Source organism: Manacus candei, unplaced genomic scaffold, assembly GCF_025592945.1.
Source record: "Manacus candei isolate 608988 ecotype Guabito, Panama unplaced genomic scaffold, ASM2559294v1 h1tg000002l, whole genome shotgun sequence".
NCBI classification, from domain to species: domain Eukaryota; kingdom Metazoa; phylum Chordata; class Aves; order Passeriformes; family Pipridae; genus Manacus; species Manacus candei.
Window position 1 is genome coordinate 13,060,831 of NW_026138050.1, and position 19,295 is coordinate 13,080,125.

The following is a 19,295-nucleotide window of genomic DNA, read 5'->3' on the forward strand; positions in this document are numbered from 1 at the left end:
TACAGGAAGGATGTTAAGTCAAGGCAGTAAAAGTGGGCTTTTTGTCATGTTTAATTGCTTGAATTCATAACCCAGTTTTGCTGAATCTGGATGTTCCTGCTGACTCAAGCAGGTTCTCCATTTTAATACTTTGGAAAAAGTTTGTGTGTCTCCATGTTTGTGAAAGGCAACTAATAAGCCCCTGTGATACCACAGCATTTTTTGAAATATTCCTGACCATCAGTGAAATTTCACTTTGCAGAAGCCTTATTGCTGTGCATGAAATCTGTAATTAACTACAGAACAAAAGATAAAATAGGCTCTGATTGCAACCTGGTGGAGGAAGTCACACTGTGCTTTATTTTCAAAGACAATGGAGGGAAATCACGGCCTCTGCAATTCAACGTGGTGAAATGAAAAGAAATTAAATGCACAAGGGGCAGGATGGAGACAAACACAAAGCAGAAATGCTTACAGTGACTTCCAATCCCCCAAAGCAAACACGTTCTCACACTGTCCAAACTGAAATCCAGGTAAAGTAAAAGCAGTAAGTGTACAAAGTCACTGAAGACAACTCTGCTACATTCCTTAACATCTCCACTTGATACCTTAAAAAGAAAATGAAAAGGAAAAGGCTCATTCCTAAAGGTAGAGACCTCCACGACTGACAAGATAAATTTAGAAGGAAGTTTTACCAGAAGAGAGTTTGGCACTTACACATTTACTTCTTTTCACTAATCTGTCTGGTACTTCACCCAAAGGCAACCCCACAGCATTTGAAATTTAGAGAAAACATGTTTATGACGCACCTTTTTAAAGAATAAGCCTGAACTCTTCTCCCCTCTGGTGACTACGTACTATTGGTACTTCTTGTGTTCAAAAATGCCTCCCTGGGCAAAGCCACCAGCTGCAGATCAGTGCAGTCACCAAACCCTTTATTTCCTCAGAGTTTATGAGAACTATTCCTTTGTAACACATTCCAAAAGAAAATTAAAGGCACATACTTTATTTTTAGCCTGTTTATGGCAGAATAATCGTTTTGAAAAGTAAACTTTATTCCCCTAAAAAGTTAACACATTTCAAAACGAACATTTCAAAAGTTATGCTTAGTTCTCAGGAGATGCTGTAAATTATGTCCCAGTCTTGAAATATACATTAAAAAAACCCAACACCACTGAAAAACCACCTGAAATAATCAAGGTCCTCTGTAGTCTTTGTTCCCACCTCTAAGTTCTGGAAAGATACTATATTGTGACATAATCATTCCAAGAAAACCTCTAAAATCCCTATCACTGAAGTCGATTAAAAGCTTGACTTTAGTCGGCTTAAGCTTTTAACTAAGGAGTGAAAAATAACTCCCTTTTAGCACATTCCTTACTTAAATTAAAATATGAAGTAAAGCTTAGACAAGATACTTTCTACAGTTAAAATTCCCTACACATTTTTTCCCCTGGTTTACTCTTCATGCTACTCTTTCACAATAACTTAAAAGCATGAGTTAACCACATTTATCTTCTTTCTCCTATTTAATTTGATGCTTCATTTACCATATCTAACATATTTATCTTAATAAAATTTACTGAAATTCAATAACAATATTTTTCATTACAATGGAAAAAGTCCAAACTTCTGATATTGTACTTCAGGGTATTTTTCTAGACCTTTCCTAACATTTAGAATACCACGAGGTTGATCACTTGAGAAATCAATTTATTACTTGTTCCTGGAAAAGTTTTCTGGTTTATGAGCAAAGTGAGACCCTCCATGAAAATTTTATAAAACAACTAAATTTGACCAATTCTATGATAATGACACTACTGAAGTAACTGCTTTGAAGTTACAGAGACTGAATATAACACCTTGCCAGATAATAATAAAGTTGCTTCATCCACCTATTGTTAAGTTATTCTGATTTCAAACATTTATCACGTAGGGAAGAATATAAAGCTCAATCTTTCTAAAACTGTGCTTGGAAAGGGGTATAATGAGCTGTACTTACACTCAGTGAGGTACCAGGGTATTGGATGTTGGGAGGCACTGATTAAACACAACTTCCTGCCCACATCTGACAGAGAAGGTGGTGGGAATGGGAGCTGTTGAATGTTTACAGCCTCTAAAACCCCCAGAAATGCACTGCTGCAGGAAGAAAAACCCTGAAATGGATAATCAAACCCCTATAGATCCGTGAGATTCAAAGGAAGCACAGCTGATAACTGATAGACATTACACGGACTCTCAAGGGAAGCACCAGTGAAGGATAAAACCAAAAAGTCCATTTTTTGCCATGAAATGATTGCAATCTAAAAACAATTATTACACACAGCACCACTACTCTTGCTGTAGAGGAGGGAATGCTGTTCACCTAATTGCAGTTTTGCTCACTTTTGAGAAGTCAACCTCATTTGCATGTTCAAAAAACAATGTAAACATCACATGCCTGAAAAATATATCTGTAAAGTATGGTCAGAACATCAAGACATTCTAACTTTATACATGTCCGTTGCTTCATTTCAGAAATACATATGAAACCAATGTCCTGTATGTAAACTAGTTATTCAAAGCATTTCATAAGCAAAAACAGTTGTGAACTTTCTGTTTAATACATATAAATCCTAATTGCTTCTCTGTCCAGACCAAATTCCTTATCACTATAGAAGTCACAAATAGAAAACCTGCTTTAGATCTCACTAAATTCCTGAATATCCACCAAAATAAAATACCTGGAGTGGAATTTGATGTACAGTCCTGGAAGCAACGTGATTTTATGGTGCCTGAACTGCAGAGCCCAGCATTCCACTACTGTAGTGCCAGACTCTCCTCCATGTGACAGCAAGTCTTTCAAAAATATTATGCCCCTATGAAGAGTCTGGAAGAGATTCCTTTTTTTCAAAGCTACTGAAACTCACCTTCCTTATTCCCCTCAACATTTTTTCCACACTTTGAAGTGTGGGGGTTTTTTAAAGAAAGAAAATTGCTAAAAGTATTCAAATTACCTTGCAATTATATCCAGCTGGAAACTGATAGGCACTTTTCAATCCCAGTCTGTTATACCCGGTTCCTGCCTTTTTCAATGCAAAAACATATAAATGGATTGTTAGCCCAAATTACCTGTATGCTTAAATTGTATTTATTAACTAAATGTTGCTGCTGTTTCATCCCATGTATTTTAACACATACAGCAATAAAGCTTTAAAATAGTCGCTTAAATTGTGTTTTTTAAGATCAGTATATTATTCTGATGGCATACAGGTACCCTACAGTTAAAGAGGCAATTCCCAGGTCGGCCGGGAATGCTGTAAGGCAACAATCCATCTGACAAAACCACTACTGATGAGCCTCCTGCTACATTCCACATAAATGCTAATACATATTCCACCCAAAGAAAGTCAAGCAGCTCCCTGAAGATGAAGTTCACACGAACTGCAGTCGGAGGAAGGACGAACAATCCCCCCCGCCCGGTATTTTCCGTAGGCACCTCACCCCGCGGTGACGAGCCCACGCCGTGCACACACACACAGACCCGGGGAATACACGGGGAACACAGGGAGGACAAACACACCGGGAGCACCGTCGCATCGGTAAGTTTATCCACGACACACCTTTGAGCGGAGGCAGCATCCCTGTGCCAGCGGTCCAGGGCTGCATCCCGGGCTGCATCCCGCTCCGCACGCGGCCGGCAGCGCCACGAACGCTTCGCCCCGCATCCCTTCACCTCCCACCCGGCCATCAGCCCCTCCCTTACCCTCTCACCTTTCACACGAGCCCCCCTTGCCCCCTCACCTCTCGCCCTTCACGTCGGGAAGTCGCTGCCGGCGGCGACACAACCCCCGCAGCCAAACATGCCAACTTGCCCCGGCCCCCCCCGCGCTCCGCTCTGCCCGGAATTCCTCCCCCCCCACCCCGCCCCGGAATTCCTCCGAAGCTGCCTCTGCCTCACCTGAAGGGCATCTCCCACGCCCGCCAGCAGCTGCCAAGGTTTCATCGTGGGCTGGGAAGCTCCCGGAGGAGCCGGGGGGAGCGGCCCCGGCCGGCCCTGCAGCCCCCGGCCCGCGGGCACCATCCAGCGCTCCCGGCCGGGGGCGAGGGCAGCGGGCAGCCCTGGGGCCCTGCTCCTGGCCCTGGCCCTCCCGCAGGAGCCCCGCAGGGCGAGGGGACAGCGCTGGGCACCCCGCGCCCCCTCCGCGGGACTCCCGGGCCGAGAGATGCGAGCGGGCAGGATGGAAGCGCTTCCAGCCTCTCCCGCTACACACCTACATCATTCAAAACGTCCCTGGGACAGTATTTATGACTTCCAATATACGCTGCGCTCCCCACACTGCCACGAGCCGGGGGATGGAGCCCTCGGCTGCCTGCGCTTTGCTCCCCTCGCCGACGAGGCTTCGCAGTGCAGGCGCTCAGCGGAGCGCGTTTGTTTTATTCGTGGAGATAAGAGCGGCTCCAACGCCGGCTTAGCTAAAAACCACAGCCTTGTGGGAAAGGGAGGTGGGCAGGGGAGAGCAGCTTACACTCAATAATTCATTTATGGAATGGCTCGACGTATGGACTAAATATTAACTGCTTATTGAAATGCTGGACGTGGTGCTAAAGTTTGTAGGGCTTCGCTGTTCGGGTCTGTGTAGATAAAATGGTTAATATTTTGTTCTATGAACAATTTAAGCGAGATGGTTAACGTTTGGATTAAATGGTGATTAATTACCTGTGAAATTCTGAATTAGCTTAAAAACAACAATATTGCAGAGTAAGTTATTTTTAAGACAAAGATTGGCTGCAACTGAAATAAAACCTGAACATCTTCCACTAGAGATGGCAGCAATTAACCCATTTGTGGAGCAGAGAAAACAAAAACGTTTCAGATAAACATTAAAAATTGACATCTTTCTCTATACAAAAGCCTTGCTTATTCCCTACGAAATTGCTATTTCAAAGTACATCTATTTATGTAACCAAAGTAAACAAGTAACCACTTAAACTCTAGTGAAAAATTCTATAGATGCTACTTAGAGGACTTCTGTAATTTTCAAAAATGAATTTTCTTACCACACATACACCATTTCTCAAAAAAAAAAGAGTTTAGTAAAACATCTTTCAATATTTATCATTATTCTGCAATCAAAAAGGAGACTAATGAAGTGATCTCCAAGAAAATAATTTCAATCAGTCATTCCCTTTTTGTATATATAAATCAAAGAATTTGCACCCCTTTGTGGCAGAACGGGATAGGGAAGGTTTAATTATGTTCTATGAAAACTTAAAATATACAAACTAATGTCAGATTCAGAATCTGATTTCATATGGTTTTCCTTGTTTTGAAGTTTTTATTGTAGTTATGCCCACCTTAGTACCTGCAAGGAAAAGAAGACTATCTACTTAGCCAGAGTATGGGAAAACGAAGGCATCTTAATCATAATAAAGCAGAAGTGTATAATTTAAAAAGCAGAATGTTTCAAGGGCTGGCCTGACCACTGGGCTTAATAGCCAGAACACATCCCAGAGCTCACACTGCCTAATTGTGTGGCCTTGACCATATTATTCATCTCTTCAGTTTTCCCACTTGTAAAATTAGAATAATTCGACTTACAGTGTCTCCCATCTCTGACTTCTCAGGAGGGCTCGGAGGATTAATGACCCTACAGTGCTCTGGAAATGAATAAACACTGCCTGCTAAAGCAGGGCTAATATGTTTCAGAGCACTAAAGCCCCGAAATGCTAGAAATTCCTATTAAACCACCTTGTGTGTCCAAACATGGGTGAACTAAAACGCAGGGATTACTAAGATACCACACACTATCATTGACAATCAACAAAATACTGAGGGTTGTCTTATCATTCTGCTACTGAAATTTGATTTTCCCCTATGTCCGTCCTCAGTATTAAGCTCAGAGTTACATTAAAAGTGACACCAGCAGCAATTGCCACTGTCTTACAAAAACATGCTGTGAAGGGCAAGGCCACTCAGAGTTGAAGCAGTCAAGAAACATCCCCATTACCCCTGGCCTGTTGTCCCGAGCCTTTGCAGCACAAATGGTCACTCAATCAGAGGACCAGCAATGCTGGCAGATGCTACATGTGGTCCTCTGCTGGTCTTCAGAGATCCCCAGGCTTTATTCAAGTAATGGCAAAGAGTTTAAACCAAGTAATTATCTCATTAGCAACAAATAAGAGCGGGGGGGGAAGGGGGAAGCACTGCAGAACAGGCTGCATCATTCACAAAGTTGTGACAAGAATCAGATCGAAATAAAAGTTCGAATGTCTATGTCCAACTTAAAAAAAAAGAGAATTGCAAATTCATATTTCAGTCTATAGAATTAATGACCTTGAATAAAAAGCTGTACATATTATACATTCATTTTCACCACTCTCTCTAAATGGTGGAGAAGTTTGTTTCTTCCACCTCACGTGTGAACAAGAGATAAAATTCCTTAAATGCTGTAATGGTCAAAGGATGCCACTGCTTGTCCTTGAGTCGCTGTAGAGGGGCTGCAGAACCTCAGCTGGGTTGGCATCCCCTTGTTTGATAGCACAGATCCTTCAGCAGCTGTGTGTGGAACTATAACCCCTGGAGCAACACCAAGACCAAGAGATAAATTCTCTGTGAATTGATCTGAGGGATAAGCAAAAGCCTGAGTGAGGAACCACAACAGGGAAGAAGAGGGTCTTGCTGTGGTTCAGCTACTGGAGATCCTTGTCCTGACTCAGGCACACACACACACACACACACAGAGTCACATGGAAGGCATCTCTCTAACCTTTCCACTGCACTTGTAAGGAAAAACATTAAATAACTAAAATATTACTGTGATGGCAGTGCTACTGAAGCTTCAGTAATTCCAGAATTATCTCCTTTTTTACTTGAGATCTTCAAATAAATATTGTCAAAGTATTTATTGAATAGCACAGATGAGTGTCATCACATTATGTCTGTTACTTTACAAGTTCTAAATAAATTTAGTTGTTCCATATCCCCTACACATTTTTCTCCTTAAAAAAGGGAGCATTTCCCACTTCACAACAAAAAAATCACTTCACAGAGGAACAGGCCAAAGTATCTGTAAAGTAAGTGCCTTTTAGTGAATGGCCAGGCTTGAATTCTTTTAAGACTGATCCAAAAAGTTAGGCATGACACCCTGGAAAGCTTCCAGCTGAAAGTCTTCCGTGTGTAACTGATTCAGTTGTAATTTCTTGAATTAAGTTTCCGTGCTAGGGGAGCTATTAAAAACCACTGAAGTAAAATGAAGATTGTTAAAATCCCAAAGTAGCACCTTACAGAAGGTTACTCTGCACCTGCACAGTTTTGACAGTACTTTTCAGGCAGGGCAGTGAAATGTGGTTTAATGCAGGTCCGTGTCCGACACATGGGGGCTCTCCATGCCTGATGGATCACTGCTGGAATGGTTTCTTTTTACATGCCATCTAATGATCCAGCAGCATTACAGAAAGAAAGCCTAATGACACATATTCAGTGGGAAAAGTGTCGTGTGATTTATCATAAACACGCTGCAGTTTTATCCCAAAACAGTTTCTGGTTACAGCGTGAGAGTCTAAGGCAGGAGACCAACATGGTAAGAAATACAACATCCATCAGATGTCACAAACACAACAAAGCTCAAGGAAACCTACATTTGAGAATTCAAAATGTTACACAGACTCTAGGTAAAATCTTTTGGAGAGAATCTAAACGATAAGGATTTTTAAACCTAAATTATCAAAGAAATCAAAAGAAACACAATCAGCAAACACAAGTTTTTCCTCTACCAAGCAGAATTTTAAAATGTTCTCCAGGGGCTGGATCCTGCAAGCATCCACAGTGTATCTAAGCTCACAATGAGACTAATTACAAGAGTACACAAAAGTAAGTGGTTTTAGCATTAGACCTACAAAAAGGATGTTCCAAAAAATCAGTGATATAAAGTAATAGGTGCTTTCACAAATTATATTTCTGTATATTCAAAATGTCAGTATTTCTCTTTCACTGCTGGCTTACAAATAGCCTCTATAAAGAGTTTTTAAATGTGATTATATTGATTTGAAATGCTTCATTTTGCATTATTAGTTGGTGTTGTCTTTTCCCAAGGAGGTATATTGCTATTGATGTCACTAATCTCTCTTGAATGTTCTACTTCTGTTTCAGCTGTACATGCAATTAGAGTAGTTCACAAAGGAGGTAAATTAAACATTACTATCATCCAAAGGCACTTTTACACTTTTGTTGTAAATATAAATGCAAAAGTTTGCCAAGTATTAAATGCAAAACTCTATTTGCTACCTTTTTACAACAAAAGCATGCCTAATTTCACTCAAAAACAAGGAGTCAAGCCTTATCAGTAAAGCAGTTGGAGGAACATAATTTTGATGTATCTAAACCAGTACTGATCTAACAAATGTTACTTCAAACACTGCTACAAAAAAAGTTTCTTGCATAAATGCTACAGAAGAGGTCATCAAAATGCCTATATTCAGCCCTTCATAAGGAGCCCAAAATGCATATTCCACAGGACAGTAATTTTTTGCACAGCCCCTGCTGCTTGGAAGGTCATGCTCAAAAAATAATTCCTTATCCAAACTCCTAAAATAGAGCAAAGTTTCTGAAGATGCATCAAATCAAGGAAAAACATGTATCTCATTTTTGTCAGCTATAAGAAAAGCACAAAAATACCTATCAGCAGTATTCACTTTAGGGCTATGGAGTATTTTTTTTCAGCTTGTTGCAATGTTTAATGTGAAACATATGGCAACAACACATCTACCAACATGAAGAAGAAACAGGCCTCTGAAAAGTCTTGAAGCAAAATAATTCCTTATGTGCTTATCCATATTCACAGCCCTGTTGAAGTACTAAAGCAGTCACAAAAAATGACATTACAAAGGCAAACAGTACTTCAGCACGAACAAGGATTACCAGTTCAGGCTGCAACATTGGCTTTAACATTTCACTACATATGTCCTTCAAAGGTAATCTGGATCTGCTTTGAGATGTCATTCTCAAACAAGTCACCATTTTCTGAAATCACATCATTTTGAAAACACAACTTTTTTCTGCACTGTGAGTTCAAAAAGTCTTGCAATTCTGCAGTCTTTTTTTCACTTCACAAAGTCTTACTGCAAAGGGTTAATTTGTCTAATTGTGCTTTCCTATGCCCAGAAAACACAGAGGTGACAGTGCTCACCGTACAGGTGTGAGAGGAAATGTCAAAACACCTAAAAACCTGGAAGTGCAATTGCTGCCCCTTAAATCACATTGTGCAAGGTAACACCTTAAATGATAAATTAGAGCCTGGGCCATAGAACAGGACCCTGAATGCTCCTCAGAGCATCAAACACATTTAATACAGAACATTTTCCAGTCCCAAGATCACAAGTGGAAGTCACTGAGGGAGCACCAAGGCCTCCCCCTGCCATCCTTTGGGGCACCCACACTCGGAGGAGTCTGAATCCAGACCTTGCACTCTGCCTTTGCTTCCTGAGCAAAGCACAGTGAGCACAACGCCCCAGGAGACAGCTGGGAGTGTGCACCTACAGGAGCAATGTGAGCAAAGGACAAAGAATGATGGGTAGGCTCCTTAGAGAGTCCTAGAAAATTTTCGGCACAGTACGTGGAAAAATAACACACTTTCTGTGCAAATCTGTGAGAAGTATGGAGGTACAATTCTGCTGGGAAATTGGGTAAATCTGGATCTTTTATTCTTAGTAATGACAAATCTTTATTTTGCAGCTGTGTTTATTTTTACTCAACCTATTTTCGTTTACAGTTGCTCTCCAGATTGCAAAACATTACCAAAGAGACTTTTTGTCACTAACTTAAAATGCATGATCCATACTTCCCACTAAAATGAATGCAAAGATTTAAATATCTTTATATATACAGGATATAAAGCAATGTTGGGATTGTTACCTGAGATATTTTAAGTGATGAAAATAGGTTTAAGCTAACACAATCACACAAATGCCACAATTCTGTGCACTACCAGGTAGAAGGCAGGGGATGGGACCACCTCCAGCTCAGTTACTGGGGGCCTTCTCTCCCCCAGAGTCCTGTTGGCACAGAGAATGCCACAGCTTGTGGATGGAAGCAGCCACTTGCTCCTGCTCATCTGTGGCACAACACAGTTGACTAATTAATTTTTTAAAGTATTCAAGATGTGACACATATACAGGATTGAATACAGATTAGCATTACAATAATCACTAAGCTTTTGTGGCCTCATATTTGTCTTCTCCCAGCAAAGTTTCCTTTAATGTGCAAATGAACGATGCCACTACGTATCTTGGAATAAACAGGCTCATTATGATCATGACTTGTCATATACACAGGATTATATCACCAGCACTGACAGATAAAGGCAGGCTAAATAAAAGATCCATACCCAACTCCTTGCTAGGACATCCTAATCCTTCCTACCAGTGGCATCCCAAGGCGATGTTATGGAAATCTCCCTCCCCTCAAATGTTTCTTGATTGAAGCTGTTTTCATGAGCTGCAAGGGCTTTCTTGGCCCAGCTCTAAAGACAGGATTTGTTTGCCAAACTGAGTAAAAAGAGAACAAAAAGAACATGAAGTTGTCTCAAAATTTTCAACCCAGCAAAAGCGCAGAGAAAGTTCAGAGGAGGGATGGCCCACACAGCAAAGTGCAAAGGTTACAGGGAGACAGGCAAGCAAGCTGGCTGAAGTGTTCAAAGCCCTGAGAATAACTGTTAAGTAAAGGGAAACATAATCATTAATTCATTTTTTCCGACTTTTTTAATTTCATTTTTTTTGCTTTTCACCCTGCAGTTTTTGAGATTAACTAAATGGATTAGTCTGGAGTCACTTCATACATCACAGGCCACATTTCACACTCAGCAAAAGGACCAGCACGTCCTTAAGGAAGGAAGTCTTTACTCAGAGGGTGGGGAGGCCCTGGCACAGGCTGCCCAGAGAAGCTGTGGCTGCCCCATCCCTGGAAGTGTCCAAGGCCAGGTTGGATGGGGCTTGGAGGAACCTGGAATAGTGGAAGGTGTCCCTGCCCTGGTGCCAGGGCAGCTAAATGATACAGTTTCCTCTATAGTGAGATGCAAAATTTGCTTCAGAAATAGCTGGTCCTTCAGAAGGACTTAGGGGGACCAATGTTAAGTCTGTCATCCATCAAGATGGATGCGTGTGGAATATTTTATATCAACATCTATATGTGATGTTTCCAAGAATAATTAGTGCCTGATATTTTAAAAACAAATTTCACACGTTTTCCTGACAAACTGTTGTGGACTCGTGGTGTTAATTTTAGCAGTTTCAATTGGATTTGGTACGGTTGGAAATGCAAGGGGAAATCTGCAGTAATCAGGATGTGACACTCATTAACACTTCCACAAAATACCCTCTGGATTTGCATAAACTATGCAAAGATTCATTGGTGAATCTTTAATATGAGATTTCCCTTGGTTTTACTCCACATTCAGCTCCATTTGCCCTCCCTTTCTCCTCTCCCCCACCAGCGAGAAATGCAGTAAACAGTTTACAACAAACCATAATTAAATGCACAGAAAACCTAAAATATACATGTAATTACCCAAAAGCTTATATAATTACGTATATAATTTTATAAACTGCAAATATTTCTCGAGAAATTATTCTGTGAGGGAGAGAAACACTAATTGGATACAATGGCACTCCAAGTCACTTAATAAATCTGGGGATGCACAAGCAAGTTTTTCCATGAGCTGTGTATAAAACTCATCCAGGCCCAGCTTGCAGACAGCAGTCTGTGCATGTCAAGTAGCATGAAAAGATTCCAGAAAATGGATAAACCACTAAGGCAGCAAAAAGTTTCTGCTTCTGACAAACACAAAAAAATTACGTAAATTATGCCATTATTAAGGGAGACATTTCTGGCTACTCCAAATATCATTCAATGAGGCAATTAATTAAAAAAAATTAAACAAAATCTGAGTCATATAAGTCTTCTTTGAGAAGAACAAGCTTCTCAGGAGTCAATATTTATTATGGGTTTTTAGCTGAACTATGCAGTACCTTTTGGACTACACTGACTCCATCAACATGGCCCATTACAGCAGACAATCCAATATTTAGTGGGAACTTCACAAGGAAAAAAAAAAGTTATTTTAACAACCTTACCAGATTTAAAAATTCTCATTGAAGCTCATTCTGCTGATAAAAATGCTTTTTTCTTAGCTTTGGTTTTAAAAGAGAATTCTCTTACAAGAATGGTTAGGAGTTCAGCATTAATAGGATATATTTAAAAAGCTTTAATATAAGATTCAGAATAAAATTTTAAATTCAATTCTTTTCCCTGTCATAAGTTCCTGCAAACACACATGAACAACACTGAATTTCCAGTATGTTATACTCCAATCCAAACATTTCTGCACAGCCAAAGCTTTGGAATTATTTGAACTGTGTGCATGTAACTGAGTGGCTGTACCAGACAATAGATTATTTCACTTGCTTGCATTTCGAGCAAATTTATTGACTGAGAGTCTTCCTTCATTGCTCCTACTCAACAGATCATTATCTCTGATATCCCACAAGCACAGGGAAGAATTTTCTAAAGGAAAATACAACCTGACCAAGCGTGAGGGCCAGAACACATTCCTGTATTTTATTCTTGTTTAATCTCTCAGGCTCTGATCATCTCTATGTCTTGTTCCCTAGTGCAAGCATGCTGGGAAGAAAAATGCATCCATGGGGTTTTATTTGTTTTGTGGATTCTTTTTAAAGAAGAATTTGTTTTTTTTTCCTGCTGAAAAACTGTGGATTGTGCTGAGGTCACTGGAACTGTAAATACTAATTTTTGAAGCTTTCCCTCTGACCACTTTTTATTTCAGTTTTCATTAAAAAAAAAAAAAAAGAAGTAATCTGGAAGTGGAACAAATTTTTTTTTTTTGTTATTGTTTAGTAAGCAGAATTCTCATACTCCCAAAGCAACAGTAGATCTTGGTAAGGAAAAAAAATTCAGAAATTTTTCTTTAACTCCAACTGACCCACTTGTACGTTTTACCCACCACAACTCTATTTGTACTCCAGACGCTGACTTCCACCAAAAAATGCTCTTCCAGAGAGATGAGCCTTCTTTTTTTTAAAAAGCACAACATGTGTGAGATGCTTTCAACAGTCACAATAGCAACAACACACTTCATGTCATTGTTCAAGTAATTCTCCTTGGAGTATTCACAAGTGAACTGTCAAAGGCAGCAAAGCTCTCTGGCATTTCCTGGTTCAAGGATGTCACCCAAAACTGTAGGACAAGAAAATATGAATCAAAATAGCATCCCAGGCTTTTCCAGTGTGCTGAGCATCCTGATGGAACAACTGGTGAACCTCCTGACCCTGTGACTGAGGTGATGGTTGTTACTGGACAGCCACTGTGAAAATAAGCTGTCAGAAAATAAAATAGTCTTCACTTTTATTTCACTAATTCAGGTGGTACAATAATGACTCTCTGGAATATGATTGCTCAATATTGTTGACTGGAGGCAATGAAAAGTTCATCAGGTATTTCACTTCTCATTTCTCTGTCTCAAAAGTGTGACTCCTGGATCAAAACACGTGCATGCTCCATTGCCCCTTGGAAGAGAGCAATGCAAAGCTCACAGGAACAGTCCCTTTCTGCCCTGCTCTGGGTCAGGGCTGACAGGCTGCCAGCTGGGTGAGAAATACATTTCCAAATGGAAAAGCAGGGAACACAAGAGGACACTGTATCCTGGTGCTCCATCCCTCCCTTGCCTGGGTGTAGTGGACATTTTTGGTAGGTCAAGAGGACAGGGTGCACAGTAACTCAGGAATAACTGCAGTATGGCTAAAATAGGTTTCTCTGACTATAAGGTGAGGGGTTTTGCATTAATTCCTCATTGTCTGCAGCACTGAAGAAAGTGTCCCTAGACAGAACTTTGAAATCAGGTGCCAGAAATTCAGCCCAGAGGAATCTGTACCAGTATCAGACAATATGGGAAAACAGGTCAAGTATTTTGAAGGATGACAGACTCCTGGATACAAGGCTGGTACACATGGATGGAGACTGGGCAGAAACATATCTGTAGGTAGATGGAACACAGTGCTCAGTCACCACCAGGGTCCTCTCAGGATTTTGTGCACACAAAAGCCTGGCTGCCTGAGAGAGGTGTAAACTCTGATTTCTGAGGCACAATTTTGGACATCAAGGCTGCAAGTCCTCTCCATGCTCAGTGGTAGAAAGTGAAAACTCCTCACCTGCACAATTAGATCTCTTCAACCTGCTAATGGAATACAGATACCAGCTCACAGTGAGGAGGCACTTGTAGAGCCTTCACATTCTTTACAGAGCTAACAAAGTGTCACACAGAGCCATGTGCTCCACTTCCCTCTTTCTAGAAGAATCACTCCTGGTCACTAAATAGTAAAGGCTGTGGAAATGCAGAGAACAAGAAATGTGTGTACTCTGAACTACCCAGCACATGAGACAATGTTTCCCAGCCCCGAGCCTGGCCCTTTCTGTTCCATCTAACACTGGAGATGGAGATGACGACAGAGGAAAGACAATATTCCATATGAGGAAATGCTGAATTACATTTTATCACACCATGTCCTTGCTCCAGACTCTGATTTCCACCAAAAATGCTTTTTCAGAGAGATATCAGACTTCTTTTTAAAATCCACACAAAAAGTCAGCACTACTCTTTCATTCAGTATTTTTCCCCTCCTGATTTTACAGTTATTTTTCCTACCAAACACCACCAACTTCTAATATGTTCTGAGGTTCTGATAATTTCACAGGATAATTTCTCTTCAGGAAAACCCTCAATCCCACCATTCAGAAGATAAGAGTGTTTCACAGCCTTTTAGTTTAAGTGTTCCTTTTACCTGGAAAAGAAAATGGCATTCGCACCCCGAACAGCAAAGAAGGAAAACAGGGAATATCTGAGTCAGGGCAGCACATTCCACATGGAATTCAATTGAAAAAAAAAAAAAAAAGTTAATTTGTGGATATAAAATTTTGAATGAAAACTACAGTAATAGTAAAAGTGCAAGTCAACTTTTTATCACATTGCAATAAAATATTACTCCAAGCTTAAGTCAGTCATATCTCACTCTAGTGGAAAGTTAGAAAGAAAGAACAAAAAGATTTAAGAGGTTATAGGGATATATATATATACACACACACGTGATATTTCTGGTTTTATATGTATATACATAAAAATCACAGAAAGGCTCCCAAACTAATACATTTGCTGAGGTTTTTTTAAAATAAATACACTGTACCACTATTGTATTAATTCTGTGTCACTTCCTGCTGCTGCCCTGGGAAGCTGGTGGATGTTCTGCTCATTTCCTTACCTGCCTCCTTCTCTCCAATGTGCAGGAAGGGCTGGATCCCTGAAAACAGGTGGATACAGGACTGCTTGTTTAGCCCAGTGTGGAAATCCTGGATGGTCCCAACAACCCATGTCAGATCTCAAGGACAACAGGAACAGTGTTCTAGCCCAAAATGGAAACGTTATGATGTGGCAGTACCAGCCATGTCATAAGCAAAGTCTGACCATCTAGAACCCACAGCAGCAGAAACCAAATGTTTCTACTGAATTTAAAAATTGTATCCCCTGTAATCCTTTTCTCTGCCTTTCCACACAAGAACTAAGATTTCATTTACCCCAGAGTCGTGGCTTAACCCCACTAATCGAGTACCACACAGGCACTCACTCACTTCCCCCCAAACCCTGGAGGGATGGGGAGGAAAACTGGGAAAAAATGTAAAACTCACGGCTGAGACAAGAGAAGTTTAATAATTCAAACTAATTCCAATAAAACCCTAATACTAATATTAGTAAGGGGGAAGGGAGGGGAGAGAGAAAGAGTTAAAACACAAGAAAAACAAGTGATTCACAATACCCCACAACACCAAGTGATGCTCACTGAGCATCTGCTGCACTGAATAAACATTTTATATATATATATATTTATCTATACACATATTTCATATCCTGAACAGACAAACATAACTGAGACGTATTTGAATTAAAAGGCCAAAAAGAATGGCCAGTAATATTAGTTTGTACAGAAGTTGTTTAGATCACTTATTCAGAAACAGGTTGGAAGGCTCTGATGGCCAATGCTTTGACTATAAAGTGGCACCACCTTCCAACAAGACGGGAAGAGTAGGACTTCATTTGCAAAAGATAAGACAATTTCCTATATTCTTGGGAGTTGTCACACATCATTAAGCCTTTTTTGTATTATTCTAAGAACTGTGGGTTTTGGATGATTTCACTAATTGAACTTGAAGCCAGAGCAGGATGATTTTTGGAACACTACACCACTTAAAGATTCATCTATTTTTATTAACTGACACATCTAGAGAAGTGAGTTGACCATCACATCACCTCTGCTCTGGCAGTTTCATTACTACCATTCTAATGCTCACACAGGGGCTTCACCTGCTCTTCATGGCACAAATGTCTTCCAAGTGCCACATCTACTGTGCAGATTTAGCAACATATCCCTTTTAAGATATTTAAATGGCTGCTCCATCTGCATCCTTATCAATATTTCAAGAGAAGATAATATTTCATATTTGTGGTTATTTATAATTTTATAACTTCACATCACCCCAAGCAAATAAATTGTATGAGCACTCTTTTCTAACCTGAGAAGCCATGCAGTATTTATTGAAATTGGAGAATTAATACTGTTATTATGAATGCAAGAAACAACAAGGGTAAAATTAAAACTCATCATTACCTCGAAATCTGGTATGAAACCTGAAACTAAATTAAATCTTATCTAAATGCCAAAATCAAGGAGAAATAAAAAACCTCCAAAGGCAAAACTAGATACTCTGTCCTATTTCCTGTGTTTTTTTTTTTCATATTTACAGAACAGAAAGACAGAAAAAAGGTATATCTGAGCAGGCAGAACTGAGTCATCTGGAACAGTAAGAGCTGGCACGTGCATGAAGGGAAACACCTTCCCATGAAAGACCTGAAAATATATTTCTAAATCTACTCCAAATCCAGTGGAGAGCAGTGAGAATACAGCAAGGTTTAATTCCTGATGAATCTTATACCATATACTGATCAAGACCAACAAAATTCCACAAAATGAAATCATTTTTGCCATATCCAAGGAGATATGAAATCATTGGCATGGGCACAACCCAATAGCAACCAAACTACTGCCCATCCACCTGTGAGGAAAGACAGAAATGCAGATGGATCCATTTCTGCAGCACCAACTGCAAGCAGAATTTAGGAATTCTGTAAAAACATTAATTGAAACGAGAGGAAAAGTTTCCACAGTTTGTCACTGGGGAACCTGACAACAGAAGTTCAATAAAGAATCAAACCAAATGGCCTGTCTTGCAAAATGGGACAGGCTGTCATTTTGTTCAAATCTGCTGCTCCAATTATCTGGTCATTAGAAAAATGATTCACCATTCCAGGCATCTTTATACACAATTATTCTGGGCCCACATTAAAGAAGTTAATCTACTAGGTAGCAATACCAGAACACTGAAAAACAAGTTTTCCCAGGGAAGACATTTTAATTTGTGCCAATTCGAGTATATAAATCTTCAAATAATAAGAAGCTCAAATAAATTTAATGCAGCTGGGAATGACTCAAATAAGCAAAAATGGCATGTCTTCAATCCAGAACGACTGTCAGGCCAAGGAAAGGAGAGAACAATTGCAATGGCAGCCTAAGTCACAGTGTAAGTCACCACTGAACTGTTTGGAAAGTCTGCATGATACCCCCAGAGACAGAGTTGTTGAGCTGGAAAGAAAAGAGTTAGAAAATAACTGCTTGAAGACTGAGGAACATAGAGCAGAGTACAAAGATCTGAATAGACTGAAAGAAATCAGAACAGAGATCCAGGGGCCAAATAGAAGTTCACTCACTAAGCCAGAAAAGAGTAATAGTACAGAAGGTACCATCCCAGGTCAGGACCTGGCCAACACTGCTCATCTCTGCAGAATCCCAGGAGAAAAGGAGAAAATGTGGGTCTCAAACACCAACTGCTGGGGGGGTGTGGAGCCAACCACGGATTGTTGGTAAGAACAGACAAGGGTTGTTGGCAGTAATGTGCCATGGGAAGGAACAAGATGTGGACTAAGCAGACAACTCTTATGATCTGAGATAAGCTGAGGACAAGAGGACAAAAGGACAAAGTCCTCTTGCTGCTGTACCACTGAAAATAAGAGTCCTTACAAAAAGCTGCTACAGAACGTGGCCTATCCTCAAATGCATCCAAAATATGTGCAGCAAAACCTGTGAGCTGTTCCAGACACAGTCCTACACGTCAGCAGAGCCCTTTCCTGGTGAAGGTCTTACTGTAGGTTCTTTTCAGTGAAATATAAATTTCTGACTGTGGTTGATACTAATTTCTTAGACACTTATAACTAAATTATCCACTAGGGAGCACAGAAACATTTTCAAACACATTCTGCTTATGTCTGCAAGTGCCAGGTGAGGTCCTTGTGGCACTCAATGTCGCTCTTGAACACGAAAAATATGCTAAACAACCTGCCATGCACAACAGAGATAAGGAATGGACTCAATGCAACGCTTGAATGAAAAAAGGTCAACAGACCATGGACTTCTAATGAACAAATTTCAGCTGTTCCCAGCCTGGTGTGCAGTTCTTGGACATTCTTGATGGAATAACCTCTTTTGCATTATACACCTTTATGTGTAAATATATAACAACATATGAAAAAAAAGAGAAAATACATCCTTCCTTATCAGCATGCTGGGCAAGAGCTGCTCTGCTTCCTGCTCTGCAATATATTCTGGTGATGTCATGACACTTTTAGTTCCCAATAAAGAAAACCTTTCATTATTTATTATTTCCCATTATAATGGGCATCCTGTAAAATTCATCTTTCATTTAAAAACATAAATAAAATGTTCTGTTGTTTTTGCTCTATTTTAGAGTTGCTCGGGACAAAAAGAGCATGATCCATGTAAAGCACTCTGGAATTTCTCCTTTAAAATATTGTTTAAAACTGTTGTGTTCCCACAGGCCTTCATCAACACATTGATAAAGGTGTCCACAGTACCCACAACTCTGAACAGTACATCTCAGTGCCACAGGTAGAACATTACCTCAGATCTTTGCTGAAAATGTTTTTCTTCATTATTTCCCATAAACAACTCGAGTTAATCATTGCTGTAAAGAAACTAGTAGCATAGAGCATCCTGTATTCCCAGTAAAACAAGGAACTTGGCATATCTAGTCAGATATGTTCAGGAGTGGGTACCTTCAGACACTGAACCAAGCCAGAGAAAGAATTTAAGCCTGAAATAAGGCAGAGGTAAGAGAAGTCTTGTTCTAAACAATATTTTATTGCTTTATA

At 40.1% G+C, this 19,295-nt stretch overlaps 1 protein-coding gene across 17 annotated transcripts in view; it reads right to left on the reverse strand.

Annotated features, from left to right (window-relative positions):
• Positions 1 to 19,295, reverse strand: part of RBFOX1 (RNA binding fox-1 homolog 1) — a 1,149,451-nt gene that overhangs the window by 600,662 nt on the left and 529,494 nt on the right. Inside the window, exon 1 of one of the 17 annotated variants that reach the window (XM_051793893.1) lies at positions 3,917 to 3,976. The exons of 15 other annotated variants lie outside the window; for them this stretch is intronic. In XM_051793893.1, the coding sequence (XP_051649853.1) occupies positions 3,917 to 3,961 (45 nt within the window). In that variant the 5' untranslated portion in view covers positions 3,962 to 3,976. Of the gene's footprint in view, positions 1 to 3,759; positions 3,778 to 3,916; positions 3,977 to 19,295 lie in introns of those variants that run through there. One more of the 17 variants, XM_051795012.1, reaches the window with a different exon arrangement.